The 21657-nt window shown below is 42.5% G+C and overlaps 1 protein-coding gene across 11 annotated transcripts in view; it reads left to right on the top strand.

Annotated features, from left to right (window-relative positions):
* DAB1 (DAB adaptor protein 1) overlaps positions 1–21657 on the top strand; it is a 414997-nt gene that overhangs the window by 382820 nt on the left and 10520 nt on the right. For 9 of the 11 annotated variants that reach the window (XM_054285850.1, XM_054285852.1, XM_054285848.1 and 6 more), the window contains 6 exons: positions 4131–4190; positions 16151–16213; positions 17345–17453; positions 18799–19347; positions 20166–20308; positions 21174–21272. In XM_054285850.1, the coding sequence (XP_054141825.1) occupies positions 4131–4190; positions 16151–16213; positions 17345–17453; positions 18799–19347; positions 20166–20308; positions 21174–21257 (1008 nt within the window). In that variant the 3' untranslated portion in view covers positions 21258–21272. Of the gene's footprint in view, positions 1–4130; positions 4191–13343; positions 13401–16150; positions 16214–17344; positions 17454–18798; positions 19348–20165; positions 20309–21173; positions 21273–21657 lie in introns of all 11 variants that reach the window. The other 2 variants (XM_054285859.1, XM_054285858.1) reach the window with 2 other exon arrangements.

The following is a 21657-nucleotide window of genomic DNA, read 5'->3' as shown; positions in this document are numbered from 1 at the left end:
TGGAGATTTTCTCTTTTTTTTCTGTTAATTTTTTTGAAATTTTTTACACCTATTCTGAGAAACATGCTGAAGATGTTTTGTTGGCAGGCCGTCCAAGCAATTCCTAGAAATTTCAGTGGTGCTGCTCTTGTTTCTCTTGTCAAACCAAGGAAATAACTGAGCAAAACCTCAGAGCTCTCAAGGGATATCCCCCCAGACCAGGGAAACTATTTTCTGAGTGCATATGTTATGTTAAAGCCCAAGCTCACATTCTTCACACTGACAAAAAGCTGCATTGAAAGCAATATAAAATAATCTTTTGTCGTTCAATTTATCCTCAAGGGATCGGTACGAGGTTTATTAAAATATAATGTAATTCATTTTGTATCACATACTAGAGGCAAATCTGAGGATAGACAGAGATCTTTGTGTGCTGTGAGAAAATTGTGATGGAGGAAATTGTTCAGTGTGCAGGGGAAGGAGTTTCAAGCAGTGATTAAGCATTTCATCCAGCTGGACTAGAGGTTGATCTGCTTATAGGAAAAGATTGTAAGGTAGTCAGTAGCAAGGATAGAACAAAAAGGAAAAGCATTAAGTAATGAGAGAAAATGTAGGAAGATAATAGAAAAAATGAGATGCTAGTGTAGCTGTAAGCTAAAGTAAAAAGTTGATTGGGAAAGAGAAATGCAAGTTAAATGTTAGAAAACAACATCTTTTAGATGCCATCAGAAGGTCATTAATATGAGATTCATTTAATTTCTCCCTGCTGCTCCCCTGGCACCATGCACACTCAAAAATGCAGCTTTTTGCATCTCCACACCAAGACATGCAAAGCTTTCATTCAAGGTGAGAGTCTGCCTAAGGCTGAACATTTTCAGTGTTGAAAGTTTGACTGTTCTCAGCAAATGTTAAAAAATTGCTAGTCTAGTTGTCAGGTTTGCGCTAGAAACAAAAATCCCATGAGAACTAGAATTGAGGGGAAAAAATGGTGATTGTTGTTCATCAAAGTGTGGAGCTTTTAGTGACACTTCAAAGAATTAGAAGGTGGAAGGAGGCAAAATGGGGCTGTTGCTCCCAATGTTTGTAGATCTTCCAGCAATCATTGGTGGGTAGGGAAGAAGGTGGAACTGTGTTCTGAGGAATAGCTCAGAGAACTGCAGGACTCCTTGGGCAGTTTCTTTTCCATAAAATGGAAATAGAGGTGAAAAGCAGGTATTGAGACCTGGTCTCATCTCAGGGTACTGCTGTTACTGTCCTCCAAATCACCAGAGAATTGCTCAAGGCTTCATTTGACAGCATCTGGATGTGATGAAGTGTTTCCTCCCACAGTGGTCACAGAAAACACCTGTGAGTAATGTGCCATACTCTGGATCTTCACAGTCTAGCATTGTGCTCTCTGTTTACTACCTGAGTACAGCAAATGCTGAACTGGGGAGTTGGGAGTCATTTTTTGGTCTCTGTAACTGATGGATGCTGAGGTGTCCCAGCTGTAGACTGGCCCATAGCCATGAGCTTCCCAGCTCCCATGAGCTGCCTGAGCTCTTGGCTTCCACAAATATGGGTCTCCACACCTCAGGTTTTACACTCAGATACTGACAAAATTGTTTCTCTTACAAGATCTTGGTCAGCTCATAACCATCAGGCTACTGTTAAAAACAAAATGGAGAAAGATCCTCTTTTATATTTTTTGTGCTTTTGGTTGATTGGTTGGTTTTTTGTTGGTTTTTTTCTTTTAAATTTGATGCATATTTGTGGCAGCTTCTATTATTTACTGTGAAGCCTTCCCCATAGCAAACGTTGCTACACATATATCTGCTCAATAACCTCACACAGCCTTGCTTCAGCCTCACCAAACCTTTCAGCTGGTGCTGCTCTGGCTTTTCATTTGCTGGCATGCAACAAATTCACTTCTCCCTTGGTGTCAGAGATTCCCAGCCCGCGGGGAATTGCAGATGAAAGATACGTGCAGAAAGTGACAATTTCTATTTCTTTTTAGCATAATAGAGGTCACAACTTTCTTTTTAAGCATTCTTTCTCTGTCTGTCACCTTTCTTTGATACATTATCCCAAAGAGTGTCTGTGTCTGCTCTTCTAATATTATCTATGTAAGTTGCTATAATTTGTTAGGCAAGGACCCAATCACTGAGCACATACCAACCCTCAGATTGCTTAATAGCTGTTCCTCTGCTGTCTGGTGTTCTGGAGAGGCAGAAATGAGATTTTGGGAGGTGGTTTGGTGTTTGTGTGGCAGCTCTGGTCTCTGTGGAGAGGCAAGTTCTGCTCCATGATGAGTTGACAATCTGAGATTGAGGGTTTAGGACTGTGGTGCTTTTATTGCTGCGAGATGCAAAGACATCCAGATGGTTCACAGCCTGTCACAGAGACAGAGCTGACAGCAGAAATAGAGCTGGTACCTCTTACTGGTGCTGCTAATCAAAGGAAAAACAGCAAATTCCTCGTAGCCCCCAGAACAGGCAGAGATGCAAACAAATGTGGTGGTGAACAGCAAGAAAAGACAGCAGGTCAGGCAGCACTGAGCTGGGAGGGAGAAATGGCTTTCAGGAAAGTTCCTCTGTCTTCATGTGTAGAAAAGGGGGGGTTGGTAGTGCAGGGAAATGCTCAATCCACAGCTCTGGATTGGGTCCATATTGGGATGACTTCCCAGAAAGTTTGGAAGGAGGAAGAGGTGAAAGGGAAAGATTTTGGAGACAAAAGGAAAAATGCACACTGTTGAAAATTTAGAAACAGTTTATCTTTCCATATTTCTCCTCCTTTTGTGAAGACTCAGCTTTCCAGTGACTTCCTAAATCAACCATTCCTGCTTCCTGCTCTCACACTATCACCTCCAGCTCTCTCTCTTTCCAGACTCTTACTGCCATGGCACTGAATTTTCACCAGTTCCACATATCTAATGTGGTACTGGCTTTGGTGGAAGTGGCCAGAGAAAGCCAAGGATAGGAATAGAGGAGATCTTCCACAAAGTTTTCAGTTTCTTTAAAGGTTCCTGACAAACTCTTCAATGTGCACCAAGTTAAGAACACAGAGTTTCTTGGGAAGGCTGTACAACAGTGCAGAGATGTTTTTATACAGAATAATATAAGAAATGATAGCATATCTCAATGAATAAGTAACATTTCACCAGTCTGAGAATAGTATCAGAACCTTAAGATACTTATTGTATTATAAAACAAAAAGGTCATAATCTTATCATATTTTCAGTATCATCTCATTGACCTGTGAGGTTTCCTTGTTGTCTGAAATGTAACTTTTGTACTCTGAGTGCCTTGTTTGGTGGAAAAGCACCACTGATGAGAACAGGTTACTGTTCTTTTTGCTTTTGCCATTTTCAATGGACACTCAGTACTTCCAGGGAGGAAAGGAAATATAATCACAAATTATAGAAATTATAAATATGCAAACAAGTGGTCCTTGGGTGAGCACAGCCCAGTACTACAGAGCAGCTGAGTCTGCATGAGCAGGTTATAAAAAAATCCCCTGGGTATAAATCATGACTGGTGGCTCAATAAAGGCTCACACAGAGTTTTAAGTGCATTGTCCCTGCCCATCTCTCTTGTGTCAGGCTTCAAGAGGCCTTGATTCCTTAGGAAAATTGCAGCATTATAACCAAATATTTCATAGAGCAGCGACAAGGCCCCATCACTGCAATATTAGGACTCTTTTTAAAGATTAAATGAATTGTGAGGAAGAAATCTGACACAAGGTAAAAACATCTCTTACCCTCACCTTGGTAACTCTGTTTTGTGTCTCTGGGGAGATGATGCACTCACCTGACCATAACTTCCATTGCCCATCTCTAACCCCCAAGTTAAAGAAAAAACAACCATTTAAGTAGGAAGGAGCTCCAAGTGCACCTGGACTTTATGCAACCAGAATTATCTGAGAATGGAAATCTCCTTTCTGAACACTTCTGGGCTGTAAAAAATTCAGATAGGTGTTTTATTTCTTAAGTATTTTCTCCATTAATGGTCCTACTTGGATAAGAAGGGAACCATCCTTGATTTCATTAATACTAAAAATTAGTATTAAATAAACTCATGTAGGTACACCCTGTGCATAAATAGCAGTTGCTCTTTGCAGTTTTTCATCCAAGCTGCTTTTGTAGTGACCTCAGTTTTCCTTTGCTGTTGCAGGTTCCTACCAGCCAAAAGAAGGAAGGTGTTTATGATGTGCCAAAAAGTCAACCTGTAAGTGTAAGTATCTCCCCTATTTATATACAGTGAATGAAGTGTGGTTTTTAGCTTCTGTGGCTTTTATTGTCTGTAACATTTAATACATTCCTCATGGTGTGACTTTTGTCAGTGATACTTTTTGGGTTGGTGGGGGCTGTGATGCCACTTACATCCATCTCCATTCATTTCTTGAATCTCCTTTCTGTCTTTTCTAACTCATTTTTAGGCAAGTCACCATTTGTGAATGTGTTATTTGTGGTTAGGAGTTGACAGCAAGCCTTCTGCCTGTTAATGCCTGAGGTGCTGCCTGGTTTTGAAGGGTTCCTCTGGTCCCCAAATGTGTATTGTTTCTGCAGTACTCTAAGTATGCTGGAAACTAAGCTTAATTCAGCTCAATTTTTTCTGTCCTGTACCTTGCTTGGGCAGGAAAATATTAAAAAAATAGGGGTAATATGCTGCTGTAGGCAAAAAACACAATTCCCATTCTGTGTATTGGCATTTTGAAATGGTGCAGCATTTATTCCCAAAATATGCAAAGAATGGTAACAAGTGTTTGGGAGAAGTGACAGATGCCTTAGAACAAGGTGTGTGTTTGCTGAAGGGTGGGTTATGCTGTTCTATATAGAGTTGTGCTATAAATGCCTCAAGAAATTTTTGGATTGCTTTGGTTACCCAAAAAATTAGTATTTCTGAGGATCTGTGTGAGAGTGGGAAAAAAACAAAGAAAAGAATTTCAGAATTTCAGAATTGTAGTGGGAGAAACATGGGGAAGATGCCTGTTTTCAAGAGAAGGAGATTTTTTTGCAGCAGGATGTGGTGACTTGCACAACCACCAAGATGGGGAATAAAAAGAGAAAAATGCTGTGAAGGAGCTGAATGGGGACCTGGACTGTGACACTTCTGGGCTTTGCACAACCAAACAAACCAACCCTGCCAAAAATATTTCACCATGAGCCAGTAGGAGCAGGGAGGAATCTTCATGTTGCCTGCAGAAATCTGGTGCAATAACTCACATTGCATCACTGATTGAGGGATTTGTGGGCATGGAGTAGCAGTTGATTTTTCACTTACTTCTCATGTAGTTTTTCATATAGTTCAGTGGTACAATTTTTCTGCTCTGCTTTTCCTGTGACTCTCTTATTATCCCTCCAGTGATGCTTCAATTTCACTCAGGGTACAGTATGTAATTTAGGTTGTTGCAGTGTGGCTGGGTGTGCAGTGCTTGCAATCATGTCTGCAGACACTCTGGTACTACTCTATCCTGTAAATAGCAGATATGAGATGTAGTACTCATGGAGCCTACTCTGTAATCATCAAATTCATTTAGTCTGCCATCTCCATGAAGCTGGTTGCACCTTTTTTTTTTTTTTTGCTAGTTCATGTTTAAATTTAAAGGTATTAAAGCTTTTTCTGTAATCAACTTCTGTACATTAATTAATGAAGAAAAGGAGAAGAGGGAGAAAGAGGTAGCTGAGATCCTTTGTCACCTTTTTATACTAGTATGTATTAAAAAAAAAGAGCAATAGCTCTTAAAATTAGCAATTTCATATTCCACTGCCTATCTGATTTATTGCTCACCCTTCCACACGTGAGACTCTCTGTCATTGAGACACTTGCCATAATTTTGTTTTCAATTTATAGCTGTCATTATTATATAAACCTCTAAAATTCAATCTGAGGGCAAATAATCAAGCTCATGTACCTGCTTTAAACATGTAAGGACACTTCCTTTATTGGGAGGTCGTGCTTTCAGTAATTTCATAATGGATGAATGAAGTGAGGAACTTTTTTGTGGCTCCTGATAGGTTTCAGGCACCATGAATTCCCTGTGCTGACAATACATTCAGCTCTCAATAGCAATGCAGCAAGTTTTGGTTGAATTTAGGCTGAATTGCCCACAGGCCCTGGACAGAGATGGAGTTTCCATCTTGGGTTTGTTTTCCTCTGGTGTGTTCCCAGGCAGGTTTAGGGATATTGAAGGGGTCATCCAGGTGTCCTCCAGCCTTGTCTCAGTGGAGAGAATTGGCCATTTCTCAGGTTGGATTGGCCTTGGAACAACCTGCTCCAGTGGGAGAATTCCCTGCCTGTGGCAGGGGGTTGGAATAAAATGATCTCTAAGGCCCCTTCCAACCCAAACCATTCAGTGATTCTCTGATGCTGTGAAATTCCTCCCACCTGCAGGACATGTCACTCTCAGGTGGAAACAAATGTACAACTGCACGTGGTTCTTTTATGGCTGAAGATGAATTTTACATGAACTGCTGACATGATGGCTTCTAAACATTAGGCTTAGGTGGGGTGAGATCACAGAATCACAGAATTTCTAGGTTGGAAGAGACCTTTGAGATCATTGATTCCAGCCCATGTTTTAACACCTCAACTAGATCATGGCACCAAAAGCCTCATCCAGTCTTTTTTTAAACACATCGAGGGATGGTGACTCCACCACCTCCCTGGGTAGATGATTCCAGTATTTCACCACTCTTTCTGTGAAAAACTTCCTCCTTGATTCTAGCCTGTATCTCCCTTGGCGCAGCGTGAGATAGTGTGGAGGCTTGAGGGCAGAATCCCCATTTCAGAGGCTGCTTTGAAACTGGGCAGTGTAATTCACACTGATTTGCTGTAAGACACAGCTTCCTAAGGCACCAGAACCATTTGGGCAAATATTTCTCCATGGACGGGGGATCCCACTGAGGCAGGTGTGAAGCATCTCCCTGGTGCTGCCAGGGAGGAGCAGGAGAGTTCAAAATTGCGTATTCATGTGTTTAACAATGCTGTGCCATTGTGAGGCCGTTTGTCAGCAGGTGTCAGAGTGCTTTATGGCCTGGCTCCTCATGATCTCTGATATCAAATAATGTAAATACGGAGCAAATGAGGCAGAAAGGAATGAGCCTCATCCCGGGATTGGAACGGACCCACTGAACTCAATTATCAGCAGTGGCTGCTTGCCAAGTCACTGCTCTGACATTGGGATGGAAAGATTTGCTTACTCAATGTAATTCTGGTGTTTCCCCTCCTCTCTGCTGCATTCCTTCCCAGCAAATACTGCTCTCCCATGGTTTTCCTCAGCTGAGCTCCAGACACACACTTCCCCTGGAATTCAGTTCCCTCCCAGTACCTCTCCCTTCCTCTGTATTAACTCACATTTCTTGAATTCATTCTTATTTTCTCTCTGCTCTGTCCTTGGACCAATTCTCCCATTCACTGAGAGTAGACATCAAGACAAAGAAAGCAGGCTTACCCTAAATTCTTCTGTTAAGTGGTGCATGCTCCACTTAGAAATTCTAGTTCTGTGTGTGAAATTAACTGTTCTAAAAAAAGGAAAATGTTTAATGATCTCTTATTGTCATAATTTCCCTTCGTCTCCCCATTAAACATCCACGTCAAGTTCTACCTGTCACGATGTTTTTAGTAATAAGAGTCAGCCTGTAAAATACCCTTCACAGAGACTGTCAGTCACATCACAATAAAACCTTCTCTCCCCATCAAAGTGTCTAAACTCTCTGCTTAACAATTTCATGAAGGCTTTCAAACAGCTCATCTCACTGCTGTGTAAAATCCAAGGCATCAGAGGTGCTGCCTCACAGTGCAGGCAGGCATTGGGCTGGTGCCAGATGTGTGGGGAATATCAGACCAGGCTGGAACACAAGGGAGGAATTCCACGTTTTAGGACATGGTGTGGGAGGAGCAGATGAAGCTGGACCTGAGCACGCTCGGGTTTAGAAGCCACAAGACCTTTCTGGTGTGTTTGGGAGAGCTCAGCTTTGATTCTGGCTGGGATCGCAGTGCCATTCCCACAGCTGGCTTCTCCCAGATATGGCTTGTTGGGAAAATGAAACAGGAAAGTCTTATAAATATGATTGCCTGGCAAAAGATTTTGAGAATATAGAAACTATAAGTGAGATTGAAATAAAAGCAGCTTTGAGATACCTCAGTTACTGAACAACTGGACAACAATGGTGTGGCTGTCTGAAGGTGATCCCCTTTTGATGGAACAACACCCTCTGCTTGCAGACAGGCCCAAGGGTCAGAGCAGACCCTACAGCTTGGCAGAAGGGGTCCAAAGACGAATTTTTATGGTTTAAAATGTAACACAGTGTGGTAATGTAATGATTCTTATAGGCTATATGTAAATGCTATAGGATTTGTATCTTGTACTAGATTGGTTAGTGAGAATTAGGATATTCAACATGGAAGATTTATTGTATTGTAATGGGAACCTCACTCTCTTACACTTTTACTTTCTTACCCTTTTATGCTCTTACCTTTCCATGCTCTTACCCTTTTTACTCTCTTACCTTTTTTACTCCCTTGTGTTCTCCCCCTCTCATCCTCTCTCCCCCTCTCTTCTCTGGGGCCTGCTCTGAGCTGTGGCTGGCAGCTCCCAGCAGGGCCCTGCACCCAGGCCCTGTGCAATAAACCCCAAATCCCAGCAGGGCCCTGCACCCAGGCCCTTTGCATTAAACCCCAAGTTCCAAAAGGCCTCTGCACCCAGGCCCTTTGCATTAAACCCCAAATCCCAGCAGGGCCCTGCACCCAGGCCCTCTGCAATGAACCCCAAATCCCAGCAGGGCCCTGCACCCAGGCCCTCTGCAATGAACCCCAAATCCCAGCAGGGCCCTGCACCCAGGCCCTCTGCAATGAACCCCAAATCCCAGCAGGGCCCTGCACCCAGGCCCTTTGCAATAAACCACAAGTTCCAAGCCCTGACTTCAGAGATCTCTTGTCTCCGTCCATCCCAACCATCCTGCCCCCCAATGCTCTCACAGTGGCTTTGCAGAAACAGTTTGCAGGCTGCTGATGTTGACTTCAGCCTCCACAGTCAGGCTTCCAGAATCAAATTCTCAGACATGAGGAGAGAGGGAGTGCACAGTCCTGGTCTCTGGCCATCTGTGCTGGGAAAACTGTCCAGTTTTATTTACATTTGCTGAAAGAGACACCTGTGTTCCAATGTCCTGACTTAGTCACACCCAATTAAACCCCATGGATGAGGTTTAATACTGCAGTGTGGGACGTGCATTTTTAACAGGTACAGCTACTTGTTGCAAAAACTGGGAAATGTGTTAGTTTGTTGGGACAATGTCTTGTGGCCTGGATTGATGATTTGGTGGGCCTTTGTTTTTTAGGCAGAATCATAGAATGAAAATCAAAAATATTTGGATTGGAAGTGACCTTAAAGATCTGTTTCAGAAGGAACACCTTTCACTAGACCAGCTTGCTCCAAGCCCTGTCCAGCCAGTTTTTGTTTTTTTTTTTTCTCGAATTATCTTTTCTGGGATGTTTTCTGGTTAATTCCTTAATAAAATCTTCAATGGCAGAGGAAGCAGAAGCCAGGTCCTCCTCCCTAATTTTCCCAGTTTATAGCATCGTCAACCTAAAGTGATGAAGTTCTTTCATGTGTTCTCCAGCACCCTCTGTGCCTGGGAATTCCATTATCTTGAGAATGTGTAGCCTGGGAGCAGTGTGGGCCTGGCTCCAAGCTCGAGTCACTCTGGTGGTCTCTTGATTTATTAGAGTCTGTCAGAGAAAAGTGGTAATTGAAGCATTTTAAATACCATTTCCTATAAGAGTAAATACCCCAAATACACAGGGAATTCAGAATTAAGTTCCCTGCAAATGAAGAGAAAATAAACAGATGAGTAAGCGTCTGTTTTGATCATATGAAGTGTTCCTTAATTTAAGGGAAGCTATCGAGCAACAGTGGAGCAATTCAATTCCCTCAACATGCCTCAGTAATCTGGGATGTCAATTATATCCCACAGTCCCAATTCTTCAGCAGTGCAGGACTGACTAACAGGATGTTTAACCAGCACATCCAGGCCTTCCCAGTCACCAAACAAAGGCACCTGGACAGTTGGGAATGCAGTGGAGCTCAAGGCTGCCCTGTAATTGGGTACATCACACCCAGGGCTTGGGTTTGTGGCTTCAGGAGAATTCCCTGAATGAGAATGGTCGTGATCACTAACTCGGAGTTACCCTGTCAAACTGAAAAAAGGAACTTTAAACAGGAGAATTCCCATGTCCCGTGGATTTTTTACCCTGTGCAGTGTCAGATTCTCAAAATGCCTGGATTTTGGGTAAAAATCCATCAGTGGTTTTATGGCAGCTCATGTTGCTGACATGACCCGCGCTGGTTGGGAATTACCTCCATCACTGGAAGTGTTGGATGGGGCTCTGAGCAGCCTGATCTGGTGGAAAAATGTCCCTGCTCATGGCAGGGGTGGAACTGGATGAGCTTTAAGGTCCCTTCCACCCCAAACCATTCTTGATTCCACAATGAAATGTTGATAGCAGACTTAAAACGAAAGGGTTGTGCTGAGCTGTACCTCTCTGAATCTGGGATGGTGACAGCAGTCTGTAACTGGGAAAGTTCATGGCATTTGAGGATCTTTGGGATCTGCAGGAAGGTGGAGATTGCAAAAACATTGACAATTTTTTCTTGACACACATTCTTCTGTGTATTCTTTGTAATTGGGAAGTAATTGTGCAATTCTTTGTTGAGTTCCCATGCCACTTCATTAATTCAGCAGTAGTTTTACAGGAAAACAATGTCTGTGAGATGTTTTTGGGATGTCTCAACCTACCAGACGTGGTTTGACTGATGATGGGTTTAGTCAGGATGCTGACATGCTCCTTCACTGTGGTTCTAATTGGTTTTTTTAGAATGAATTGTGGTTAATTAGCAAGCTGCTTGCAGCTCGTGGAGCTTGTAGCAATATCAACAGTTGTGGTGTGAGGTGCAAACAACTGGGGCTTTGCTGAGCTGCAGTAACCATTTGAACCATCAGAAAAGTTATTTGTCATAGCCAAATCTTTACATGTTCAGCTGAAATAGGATAGAAAATCTTTAGTTTGACCAACCATTTGACTTGTCATTAGACTTCCATGTAAAATCCATGTCAGGAAAAGGGAATTGGAGATGCAGAGAGGCTGTGGTTGGGTGACTCCTCTTTGGTCTGCTGGGCTGTGTGGTATAGCATTCACCCTGAGTGCAAGAAACCAAATGTAAACCACTCTGCTGCCTTAAAGGAGTTGAATAGCTAATACCCAGCTCAAAGGTTAATTGCTAATTGCTGCTTATTTGCTATATTTAGTATCCTTCATACTCTTTTTTCTTGTTGAGCTGTGTAGCAGAGTACAAGTTAATTACCATGGGGTTTTTTCATGCTTTTAAGCACCATCTTTGCTCCATTCTCTGAGATTACAAAGCCACGTTTTGTGAGATGCTATTTTATCATATTGTGTGCAAAAGTACAGCAGTATTAAGCAGGTTTTCTCATGCCATATGTCAGTGTGGATCCCTTGCTGCTGGTGGAAAACAGATTGAGTAGCAGAAGTTGGGTATTCTGCCTTGATATGTGTATGGGAGGGAAAGAAGAAGGTGCTTCACACTCATGGGAGCACAAGAGCCCTGTTTTAGATTTCCCTTTTAAATTCTGAGCTTCTGCATTGCTTAAAAAGATGTTTTTCAGAGGACTTGGTGATCAGAGGGAGTAATGGAGTGGATCAGTTTTATGTGGTTTATGAAAGCTGCAGCTCACTTGTCTCTTATCCTTATGGGTGCCTTCCAGCTCAGGATATTCTGTGATTACCATTGTTTGTGCACTCTAGAGTTCTCTCCAGCTCCTGGATAATAAGTTATTTTTTAGTGAATAGTAAAAAGTGTCATGAAGAATTCTGCTATAGGCTTGGAGTGGTTTCAAGCTGCCCCTGGCTTGCAGTGGTGCTGCTTGCTTTAAAGACCAGATTTACATATTTTGTGTTGGAAAGATTTACAGGATATCTCACCTGCCTGTCTAGGAAGATGGAGCTTTCCTGACAGGATTAATATCACTGTGCTGCAAGGATTAATTGTCCCTCCTCCGCCCCATCCTGCTCATGAGGGGCTGGTGAGCTCCTGCTGGCTGAGCTGGAAGGGGTTTCACATCCAACACTTTACCTTTTGGTAGAATTAAAGCAAGCTTTTGCATCACTCTGTGCGGGAATCCTCACCTGGAGAAAGACCAGGAGCTGCAGCATCTCTCCAGGCTTCTGGTGCTGGAGGGTGGGGGGCAGACAGGGCAGCAGTCAGAGCACAAAGTGATGAACTGCTGGCCAAAACTCTGAAAAAAGCATTCTGCTGTCGTTTGAAGAGTGTTCTCCAAGTCTCTGGAGTTTTTTGAGTGAATGGACTCAGCTTTGCTCACACTTTCCTTTCCTGGAGCTGGGGGAACACAGGGTCAGCTGCAGGAAGGTGCAGGACTGTATCTGCTCCTGATTGTGCACAGTGACATTATGGTACTTTGGCTTTGCCTTTTCCACTCTTTTATTTTCTCTCTTCTTCAGCTCTGTGATGAGATGAGAAGGGTGGGGGGAAAACATTCTAGGCTGTTTGTGAGATTTTAAAGGGACATGGAATTACTGGCTTGTATGGAGCTTCTCAGTCATCTTAGACTTGATTTTCACAGCCTGCTGTTGTTTGTGTCTGCAGAAATGAAGTGTCCAACACTACAATAAATGTTACCTGAAATTTAGCCTTCTGAAGTGATAATATGTGCTAAGTGTGTGGATGGATACAGATATGTACAGATGTGAGGGCAGTATATCCCCACATATACTTACATACGAACTATAGATTTAAATATAACATGAATTGACTCATGTAAATTTCAAAATTGCTATGAAGAGAAAATAATTACCCTAATTATGTTTACATTGATGTTATAGTTTCCCTAGTTAGAGAAATGTATGGGTTTTTTTCTGTAGATACTTGGTTTTAGAGCTTTTGTCTTCCAAAACTCAATCATTCTTTTTTTTCCCCTGAGGATGTTAAATCCCTTCTTTCACCAAGCCAGGGAAAAGTTCTATTAATGTAAGCAAGATCAGAGCTCACTGGGTATGCTTACTGCTGAATTAATAAATATTTAGGAAAATAAATAGGTGTGTCACAAGTGGTAAATTGCTTTATACACCAGAAGATGAGATTTAGCAGAAATGTATTTTTGCCCCACATCCCAGCAGCATTCAGACTCACTGTTTTGACTGCCTGATTTCAGATCTGTGCTCACAGCAAGATGGAAAGGGTTTTCATTTCAATGCTGAAGTCAATAATTATGGAGGTTATCATTTTCATGCTCAGAAATTCATGTCATTTTCATAAATCATTCATCTCATTTCATAAATCATGCTTTACAGCTGGAGAATGGAAACTTATTGCTGGACATTGATGAAAATCTTGTTTCAGTCACTCAGGTAAGGTTGTGACGCTAAAAAATATTTTAAGGAAATATAGCTGAAATCATCTATAGGAGTAATGCAATTGGAAAATGTTCAGCTTGGGATTAACTTCACTGGAACGTAGCTAATATCAGATGTGAATAATCTTAATGAAGCATAAGGGGTGAAATCAGTTCTGTAGTGACAGTGAAATCACAGAAATAAAAGACAAGTGCTTGGTGTCCAGGATCTCATGTGCTGCAAGTAGATAAAGGCAGCTCTGTGTCAGGGAAGATGCATTCAATTATTCAGGCTGAGAACTGAAGAAGAAGAAAAAAGACTCCTGAACCATTTGGGACTGTAAAATGCACCTCCAAGGGTTGCTGTTTAAAGCTCCAGTCAGTAAATGAAGGTGTTGCTCCCACTGAATTTGTGTTTACATTCTCTGATGTGGTTCTGTAGCTCCTCTTGTATATGAGGTTGATACTCTGTAAAAAATAATTCCCCTGTAAATGTATTTCTTTTTCCTGGGGAATATTGTGAGTGAGGGTTTATTATAACAAAGTGCTGTTGACTTTCCTATCACTCTCTCCAGCTGCCTGTTTAGAAATGTGTCTGCAGAGCTTTAACAGAATTATATCTGTGAAGAATATCCAAAGATCCATCACCTTGAAGCACTCTGAAAAGTATTACTATTCCCATTATCCAGGAGTATGGAGGCACTGGGATCTGAGTTACCACCTTTCAGATGCATGTCATATAATCCAGAGTTCAAAAGTATACTGACTATCAATTTCCACTATTCCTGTGAAACCTATACTGTTTTTTCCACCATAAAAAAAATAAATGTATAGCTTTGCACACAGCTGAGTGTACCCTGCCCTTCCCCATCCTCCCTGGCTTGCTCATCTGCTCATGGAAAGGACACAAATGTTCCTTGGGAGCAAACAGTGAGTAGTTCCCAAGGGGGGCAGGAGAAGGGCAGGTTTGGGGTGCTGCTAAACAAGCAGTTTGGAGAGTGAGGAGAAAGTGGCTCTTGGAGTGTTTCAGTGTCACCTGACACCTCTTGAGTCAGGAGTGCCTACAGGAGGCTTGAAGTGATTTCCAAATGAGTGCTGCTCTTGTCATATTCCCACTTCCCTGGGCATTTTAACAACCCTTGCCTGATGTGTTTGTGCACACTGCAGAAGGGACTTAGGCTGGGTTTGTTGCTTGTTTGAGTTTTTTTTTCCTAAAGCTACTCCTGGCAGCATTTTCCTACATTAGAATTGAACAGAGCATTAAAATTGGTGTACCTTTCCCTCTTTTTCCCTTCTGCATTTCCATGCAGATACTTTGAGGGATATCTAAGCCCGTAAGAAGAAAATGCATTGTCATAGCACTAAAGCAATGTGATTATTTTAATATAAAACATAATGTGAGAATATGTGAGATAATTCATGACATGAAGCTGAGAATCAACAGAGCTGCTCAGACAAATTCCAGTTCTAACTGATTGTGGTGTTGCTTTTATGTGTGGAAATAGAGAGTGAATTGAAAGATTGCAAAAAAATGTATAAACTATTGATATGTGTAGTCTTACTCCTTAAGGGATAATTTTTAATGGAAGTTTAAAGGCAGGAAAAATTCTTGGGGTGATCTTGGTCTCTTGGAAGGCTGTAAAGCCTGACCTGCCAGTCTGGGTACTGTCCAAAGCATTCAGGGGCTGCTTTAGCAGGACAAGACTCAGCTGAATGTCAAACCTGTCTGTGTGACAGGAGGATCCAAGGTTTATGTGCCTAAGATGGGGAGGAGATTCAACGAGCTAAACTAAGATTTGCATTAAATCTTGTTCATAATGAGAATTGTGCCTTCCCACATATTGTGGGTGTGATACTGGGAAAACCAGTGAGAAAGGTAGTGAGAGGGAGAGGTTCTGGGTTCTCACCAAAGTTTTCCAGTATAACCACCCTGATAGCGGGGGTGGATGGGGTTTAGGTTTCCTGCAGAGCTCTGAGGGATCTGTGCTTCAACATCCCTGAACTCCAGCTGAACTCACTTGCAGGTGGGTGGGAGGCAGTGAAGTTGCTCTAGAACACATGAAGGAGCTTTGATTATGCAGCCACTCAAGTTGCTTCTTATAATAAAGTGTGTTTTCTCTTCTGGTCCAGTTAGCCAGGCCTGCATGGGTGACCTGTTTTGAGCTCCCAGTGAAGGGCATCCCAAGGAAACATTTCTAACAAGAATTAAATGTACAGCCACAAACTTGCAATAACCCAGTTGTGCATCCTCCTTCAAGTCCAACTTATCCAGGTCACACCTGTCCCATGGGCAAGGGGAAATCAGGCAGCACTTTAAAAGCCCTTCCCTTTGTATCCTGCTGGCACTCCATGCTGCTGCCATGCTGTAAGACCTTGGAGTGAGGGTTTGGAAGAGGAGCCAGGGAAAAGGACTGGCCATAAATCATGCTTGGAGCTCACTGATGTTAAAGGCACAGCAGTAATGCATCCAGTCCTGTTCTGGATAGTTGTTTCATGTTTTATTCATTTTTTTTCACTTTGGAGAATTCTCTACAGAATTGTTTTACAGTGAGTTGTTGGCTGCTTGGGTCCATTAGCAATATTAAAATCCCACAGCTTGAGCCTGTGTGCTTCCTCCGTGTGGGACTTCACAGTTGAAGCCTGCAGGACTTTGGGGAGGTTTATCTTGTTTGCTGTTACCAGTTAACTTTGCAAGTTGTAACTACTTAACTCATAGTTTCTTCTCCTCAAAAGATAAATGGAATTATTTTTTTTTTCTTTTTACAGGCTGTTACCCAACTAGAGCTTTTTGGGGACATGTCCACTCCTCCTGATGTAACCTCTCCCCCAGTGAGTACCCAGGGAAACTGCACTGTGTTTTCCCTGCATGCTATTTTCAGCACATTCATTGAGCACATTTACAATTTGTGTCCTCAGCCATTCCAGTGGGGAGGATTTCAAAGTAGTTTTTAGGTTGCAGGAAAATAAAAGTGAAGTAAATTGAACATGCAGTCTTTGCTTCACAATGATGTACAAAAATACCTTTGATTTTTATTTTTCTGCTCTGGTGTTAAGTGTCACATATGGTGCAACCTGAGCTGCAGATCTGCTTCCCTGTGTTTGTCAGAGGGAAATGCTGCACTGCCCTCTCACTGCTCTGCAGAAGATCCAGTTACAGCCTCACATTTCATGTCTCTGGATCCACCAAGCACAGATCCCAGAGCTGCTGTTAAAGGAGGGAAGGAAAGACATAGAGAAAGAGCTGAATGTCTTTTAAGGGCAAAAAATAATGTCTCAACGTGTTTTTCAGCATTGTAAGATAACAAAAAAATTTCATATGAAGCTTTAGAGCCTTGCATTAAGCATTAAGCTGTAGGGAAGTGTGAATATACTGAGAAAATTCAGGTGCTGTGAGGTCAGGAGCCTCAGATCTCCACTATATTCTGGATCATGTCTGGGACTAGATGTTCAAAGCCCTTTCTGCTCATCCTCAGCTTACTCAATTGGATTTGGCTCCTCCTTTAATGTAGACCTATGATTATGGTCCTGGTGGTTAATTAGAAGAAATATTTATTCAGTTTTTCATAAATCCTGTAGATATTTCATTTACCTAACTGTTAATAATAACTTAAAAGTTAATGCCTTGATCACTTTCCCTTTTGTCACCTAACATCTAAAATCACAAGTCTGTATATTCTGGAGAAAGAAATTATGTCAGTATTTTGCTTATGATGTATTCCAGGCAAATTCCACCTTATTTTTTTTTCTCTGATAGAAAGTTTCTCTATTTCTTTCTTTTTCTCCCGTCCCCAGCAAATTCCAATACTTTTATTTCTATTGCTTCTTTCCTTCTACATCTTCCCATTCTTTCTTCTTTCTCATTCTCCTCTCCAAACCTGGATTTTTAGAGCCCCAGGTGATGTGACAGCAGAAGCTGCAGCTGATATCTCACCCTTGTGTTTTCTGCCTGTCTCCCTGCAGACTCCTGCTACTCCAGGTGATGCCTTTATCCCATCTTCATCCCAGTCACTCCCTGCTAGTACAGACATGTTTGGTTCTGTACCTTTCAGCACTGCTGCCGTACCCTCAGGTAAGGAATGCACTGGAATTAAAGCCTGGAATCAGATTTGGGGATCAGTGCCCAGCTCTGGTTTGCATTTCAGTACTTGGGGCATTGATTTTAGCAGGGTGGAATTGGGGAAGGCTTTTGAGGTTTGTGTTTCAGGGCAAGGCAAAGCAGCGAGTACATTAGTTTGAATTTGCCTACATTTTTTTAAAGCAGAAGCCAAAAAAGTCACTGGGAATTCAAGCATAGTTCAGCCTCTGGATAACAGAACTTCTAGGTACAGGAGAAAGAGAAGAAACAGCATTTAGTTAGATTTTGGGGGTTCTGTGGCAGCAGTGAATATCCTCTGCTGTCTCCAGTAAACAGAGGCTGAGAATCTGATTGCACTTTGTCAAATCCTGGAATGTCCTCTAGACATCTGTTAGAACAGAAATGTATCTGAGCTACTTCTCCTTCCACCCAGGAGCTAGGTCTCTCAAAGTTCAGTTCCTTATTTTTTTAACTTTATTGAGTTTTGGGCTTTTCCCTATACAATATAGTAGCCACCCTTATATTTGTGATTACAAAACAGCCTGGAAATAAAGCAAAGCAAATATTTACAGGAGGACTGGGGAAACACTCAGGTTGGAAATGAGAGTTTTAAAGCTGTAGCAGTATTAAAATTGAGAGAGAAGTTACATTATGCAAAGTATGAGTGGTAAGTATTGAATTTAAATGTAAAACAGCATATCTGTAAAGCACAGTACTTGTATCAGTGGAACATAATTATGTTAGGTAGTTTCATTTGTAAAATGTTTTACAGGAGTTTTAGTTTCAGAGCATTTTGTTGTTGTAAATAAAAAAGCACCCAATCCTATAATTCCTACACAGTCAAACTCTTGGTAGCTTTAAAGGAGGCTTCAGGTCTGACAGGAAGCAATTATAATTTTGATTTTAATCATTAATTTCCTCCTCAGCTGGAGGGGGTTGTGTTAGCCTAATACCTGAAGCAGTTTGTTGTTAATAGGTATTTAGTGCAACAGAAGCTCAAGATCTTTTTGACGTTCTCAAGTAATTGGGTAATAACCAAGTGTGAGGGTTTTAATCTGGAATCATCTGGGTTGGATTTTTTTATTATTAGTAGTAGTAGCAGCAGCCTTATGATGCAATTTGAGATGATTGCTTTGCAGGGTCCCCCAGCCTGTGGTTCTGAGTGTGAGTACTTGTGCAGTGCTGTGAATTCAGTGTTCTCAGTTTTCTCTCCGAGTGTGCTGCAGCTCTGCACGTTTCTGATTTATCGCGCGTCGCTTTTCCCGCGTGCTCACCACGACACCATTATAACCTTCCATCCCATCTGTTTCCCCCCTCCTGCTCTCTTTATTCCCCAAAGGTTATGTTGCCATGGGAGCTGTCCTGCCCTCCTTCTGGGGACAGCAGCCCCTCGTTCAGCAGCAGCTGGCCATGGGTGCCCAGCCTCCAGTCGCTCAGGTGATGCAGGGAGGACAGCCCATCGCGTGGGGCCAGCCCGGCATCTTCCCTCCCGCCCAGCAGCCGTGGCCATCCGTGGCTGGCCAGTTCCAGCCCACTGCCTTCATGCCCACACAAACTGTTTTGCCTTTACAAGCAGCCATGTTTCAAGGTACCATTGCTCCCATAGCCACCGTCCCGCCCACGAGCGATTCCAACAGATCGAGTCCGCAGACAGACAGGCCCAGACAGAAAATGGGAAAAGAAATGTTTAAAGATTTCCAGATGGCTCAGCCTCCACCAGTGCCATCAAGAAAACCAGATCAGCCTTCCCTCAGTTGTACCTCAGAGGCCTTCTCAAGTTACTTTAACAAAGTTGGGATGGCACAGGAAGCAGATGATTGTGATGACTTTGACATCTCTCAGTTAAATTTGACTCCTGTGACTTCCACGACACCATCTACAAATTCACGTGAGTATTTATGTGCCTTCAGCCATCCTTTCCTCAGACATGACTGCTCTTCAAAGCACTTCTGTCTCTTTTTAAATTCCAACCCAGATACTGAGAACGTTCATGCATGCTCTGGCTTAAGAAATGTGTTGCAGCCATAAAGTAAAATACCACAGAGGAATTTCAGAGGTCATAGAAAGGAACAGCACAGACAGCTACAGTCTGAAATTTAATTTCTAAAATTGAATGTTGTAATATTTGTTTGGTGATGGGAACATGTAAGCTGGTTGTCAGAAGCCCATGGCATTCAACCTTACAACTGGTTTCACTTTTCTCCCATCCCAACTTCTCAGAAATTAGGGGATGGGTATTTATTTTAGTAGCTTGACATGTTGGACACATGGGGAAATTCATTGGAGAGGTGTAAAGTAAGCTTATGGTGCTCATAGCATGGCAATGGGGATTTCCTCTTTTCAGCAGATTGCTGAAAATAGGAATTCATGACATTCACCAGGGGTCAGTCAGAGACCTGTTTCACTTACCTGCCACAGGACAGGTGACTCACACTTTCCTAAGGTAATGTACTGGTGTCTCCCAGCTTCATAAACACATAGGCCAGATGCAGCCAAACTTAATCTGGAAGTTGCCAAATGAAATCAAACACATGGGATTGATAATGACAACCGTGCCCAAATTTACGTCCTGCAGCTCCTTGGTAGAGAATGATCCTCAGGGGTGGTGAAAGTTGAGGGATGTAAAAATGTGGGTAAATTTTGTGCTGAAGTGTCTTTGAAGAAATCAGCAGAATAATTGTTGCTGTTGCCTTAATCCTTGTTTAGCTCCCACCCCTGCACCCAGACAGAGTTCTCCATCCAAATCATCAGCATCTCATACGAGTGACCCTGCTGCAGACGACCTCTTTGAAGAGGGGTTTGAAAGCCCAAGCAAAAGTGAGGAGCCAGAGGCTGTGAGTAGCAAGAAAGTTTCTAAATCTTTGTTGTCTCCTTTTTAACTAGAAAAGATAAAAGCTGATTAAATGTTGCTCTGTAGTGTCAGAAACAACTTTTCCAGTAGGGCTGGGTGGTGCTTGTGGGGGAGCTGCAGCCAGAATTCCCGTCCTGCTTTGGGTTTGACAGCTGATAGCACAGCATTTCTGCTGATGTGCGCTAACCCTGCATACGAGGAACCAAACTCAGAGCTCACATGTAGGGCTGTACATGTTAAACATATCCAATCTCCTCTTTAGCACACTAGCAGTCACTTCACTCATGGTAAGGAGGTTTGGGGTAAAACAACAAACATGCTGAGGCTGCAGAGAAAGATGTGAGAGTTTGTGTGTTAAAGGATGATGGTTGGTGTTGTCTTGCACATTCTTGCATCCCAGTTGCTTGCCTAGCTACGTTCCTCAGTGTTCTGGCCCTTGATATGTGATTTCTTTGCCTTTATGGACCAAAGCAAGAAATGTTATCCTGTCTTAGGGAGGGAGGAGCCCAAGTGAGCCAAAGACAAGAGGGGATCGATACAACAAAAAGTGCAAAATAACCCAAGCTTGGACTCTTTCTGTTTCACATGGCTTTCAGGGCCTTTTGCAGTTCTGGTTGGCCTGATCCAGTGCCTTCTGAAGCCTGTGGCAGCTCCTGCCTGGGCTCCAGCAGGAACTGGTGAGGCCCTTTGGTGCCTGCAGCAGCTGTAGGAAACCGCTACGGCTTTGGAGAGCGGCGAGACCTCACTCCCTGGCTTTCATGAGATAGGATGTACTTGTTATGCCCACAGCATGAAAATAACCTCCTGTTGACTTTTCACTTGCTATTGTTGAGAAAAAAAGGTGTTATGTTCTTGTATTCTAGCCTGATGGGTCTCAGGCCTCCTCCAACAGTGATCCCTTTGGTGAGCCAACTGGTGATACTATAAGTCCACAGGTCGGTAGCTAGATAGCACAGGTTGGGGTAGGTATCTGTCCTTTTTTTCTCTACACCTTGAGGTGTTCACTTACTCTTCCACCAGTGCCTGCCATTGCTTTCATGGATGCATGGTTTATTTATTTTTTTTTTCCTTTTCATCTCTTCCGTTTTGCCTCTCCATCCTCCGCAGTGTATTCCTCGTGCTTGGTGGTTTGCATGGCTTTTGCCATTCACTGAGTGTTGCAGCTTATGCAAATATGTGTGTTTCAGCTGCCTGCATGCTTGAAAGAAATGTAGACTTATTTTACTTTGTGTTCAAATTCTGAGGGCAAATAGGGAAACTGAGCCATTATTAACAACATATCAGGCAGAGCATTTTTTTTATCAAAGCCACCCTTGCCTTCAGTCAGATGTAACCTATTAAATGGAA

Source organism: Melozone crissalis, unplaced genomic scaffold (assembly GCF_028551555.1).
Source record: "Melozone crissalis strain CALT ecotype California unplaced genomic scaffold, PUWL_Pcris_2 ptg000045l_1, whole genome shotgun sequence".
NCBI classification, from domain to species: domain Eukaryota; kingdom Metazoa; phylum Chordata; class Aves; order Passeriformes; family Passerellidae; genus Melozone; species Melozone crissalis.
This window is presented reverse-complemented; position numbering and strand designations above follow the sequence as displayed.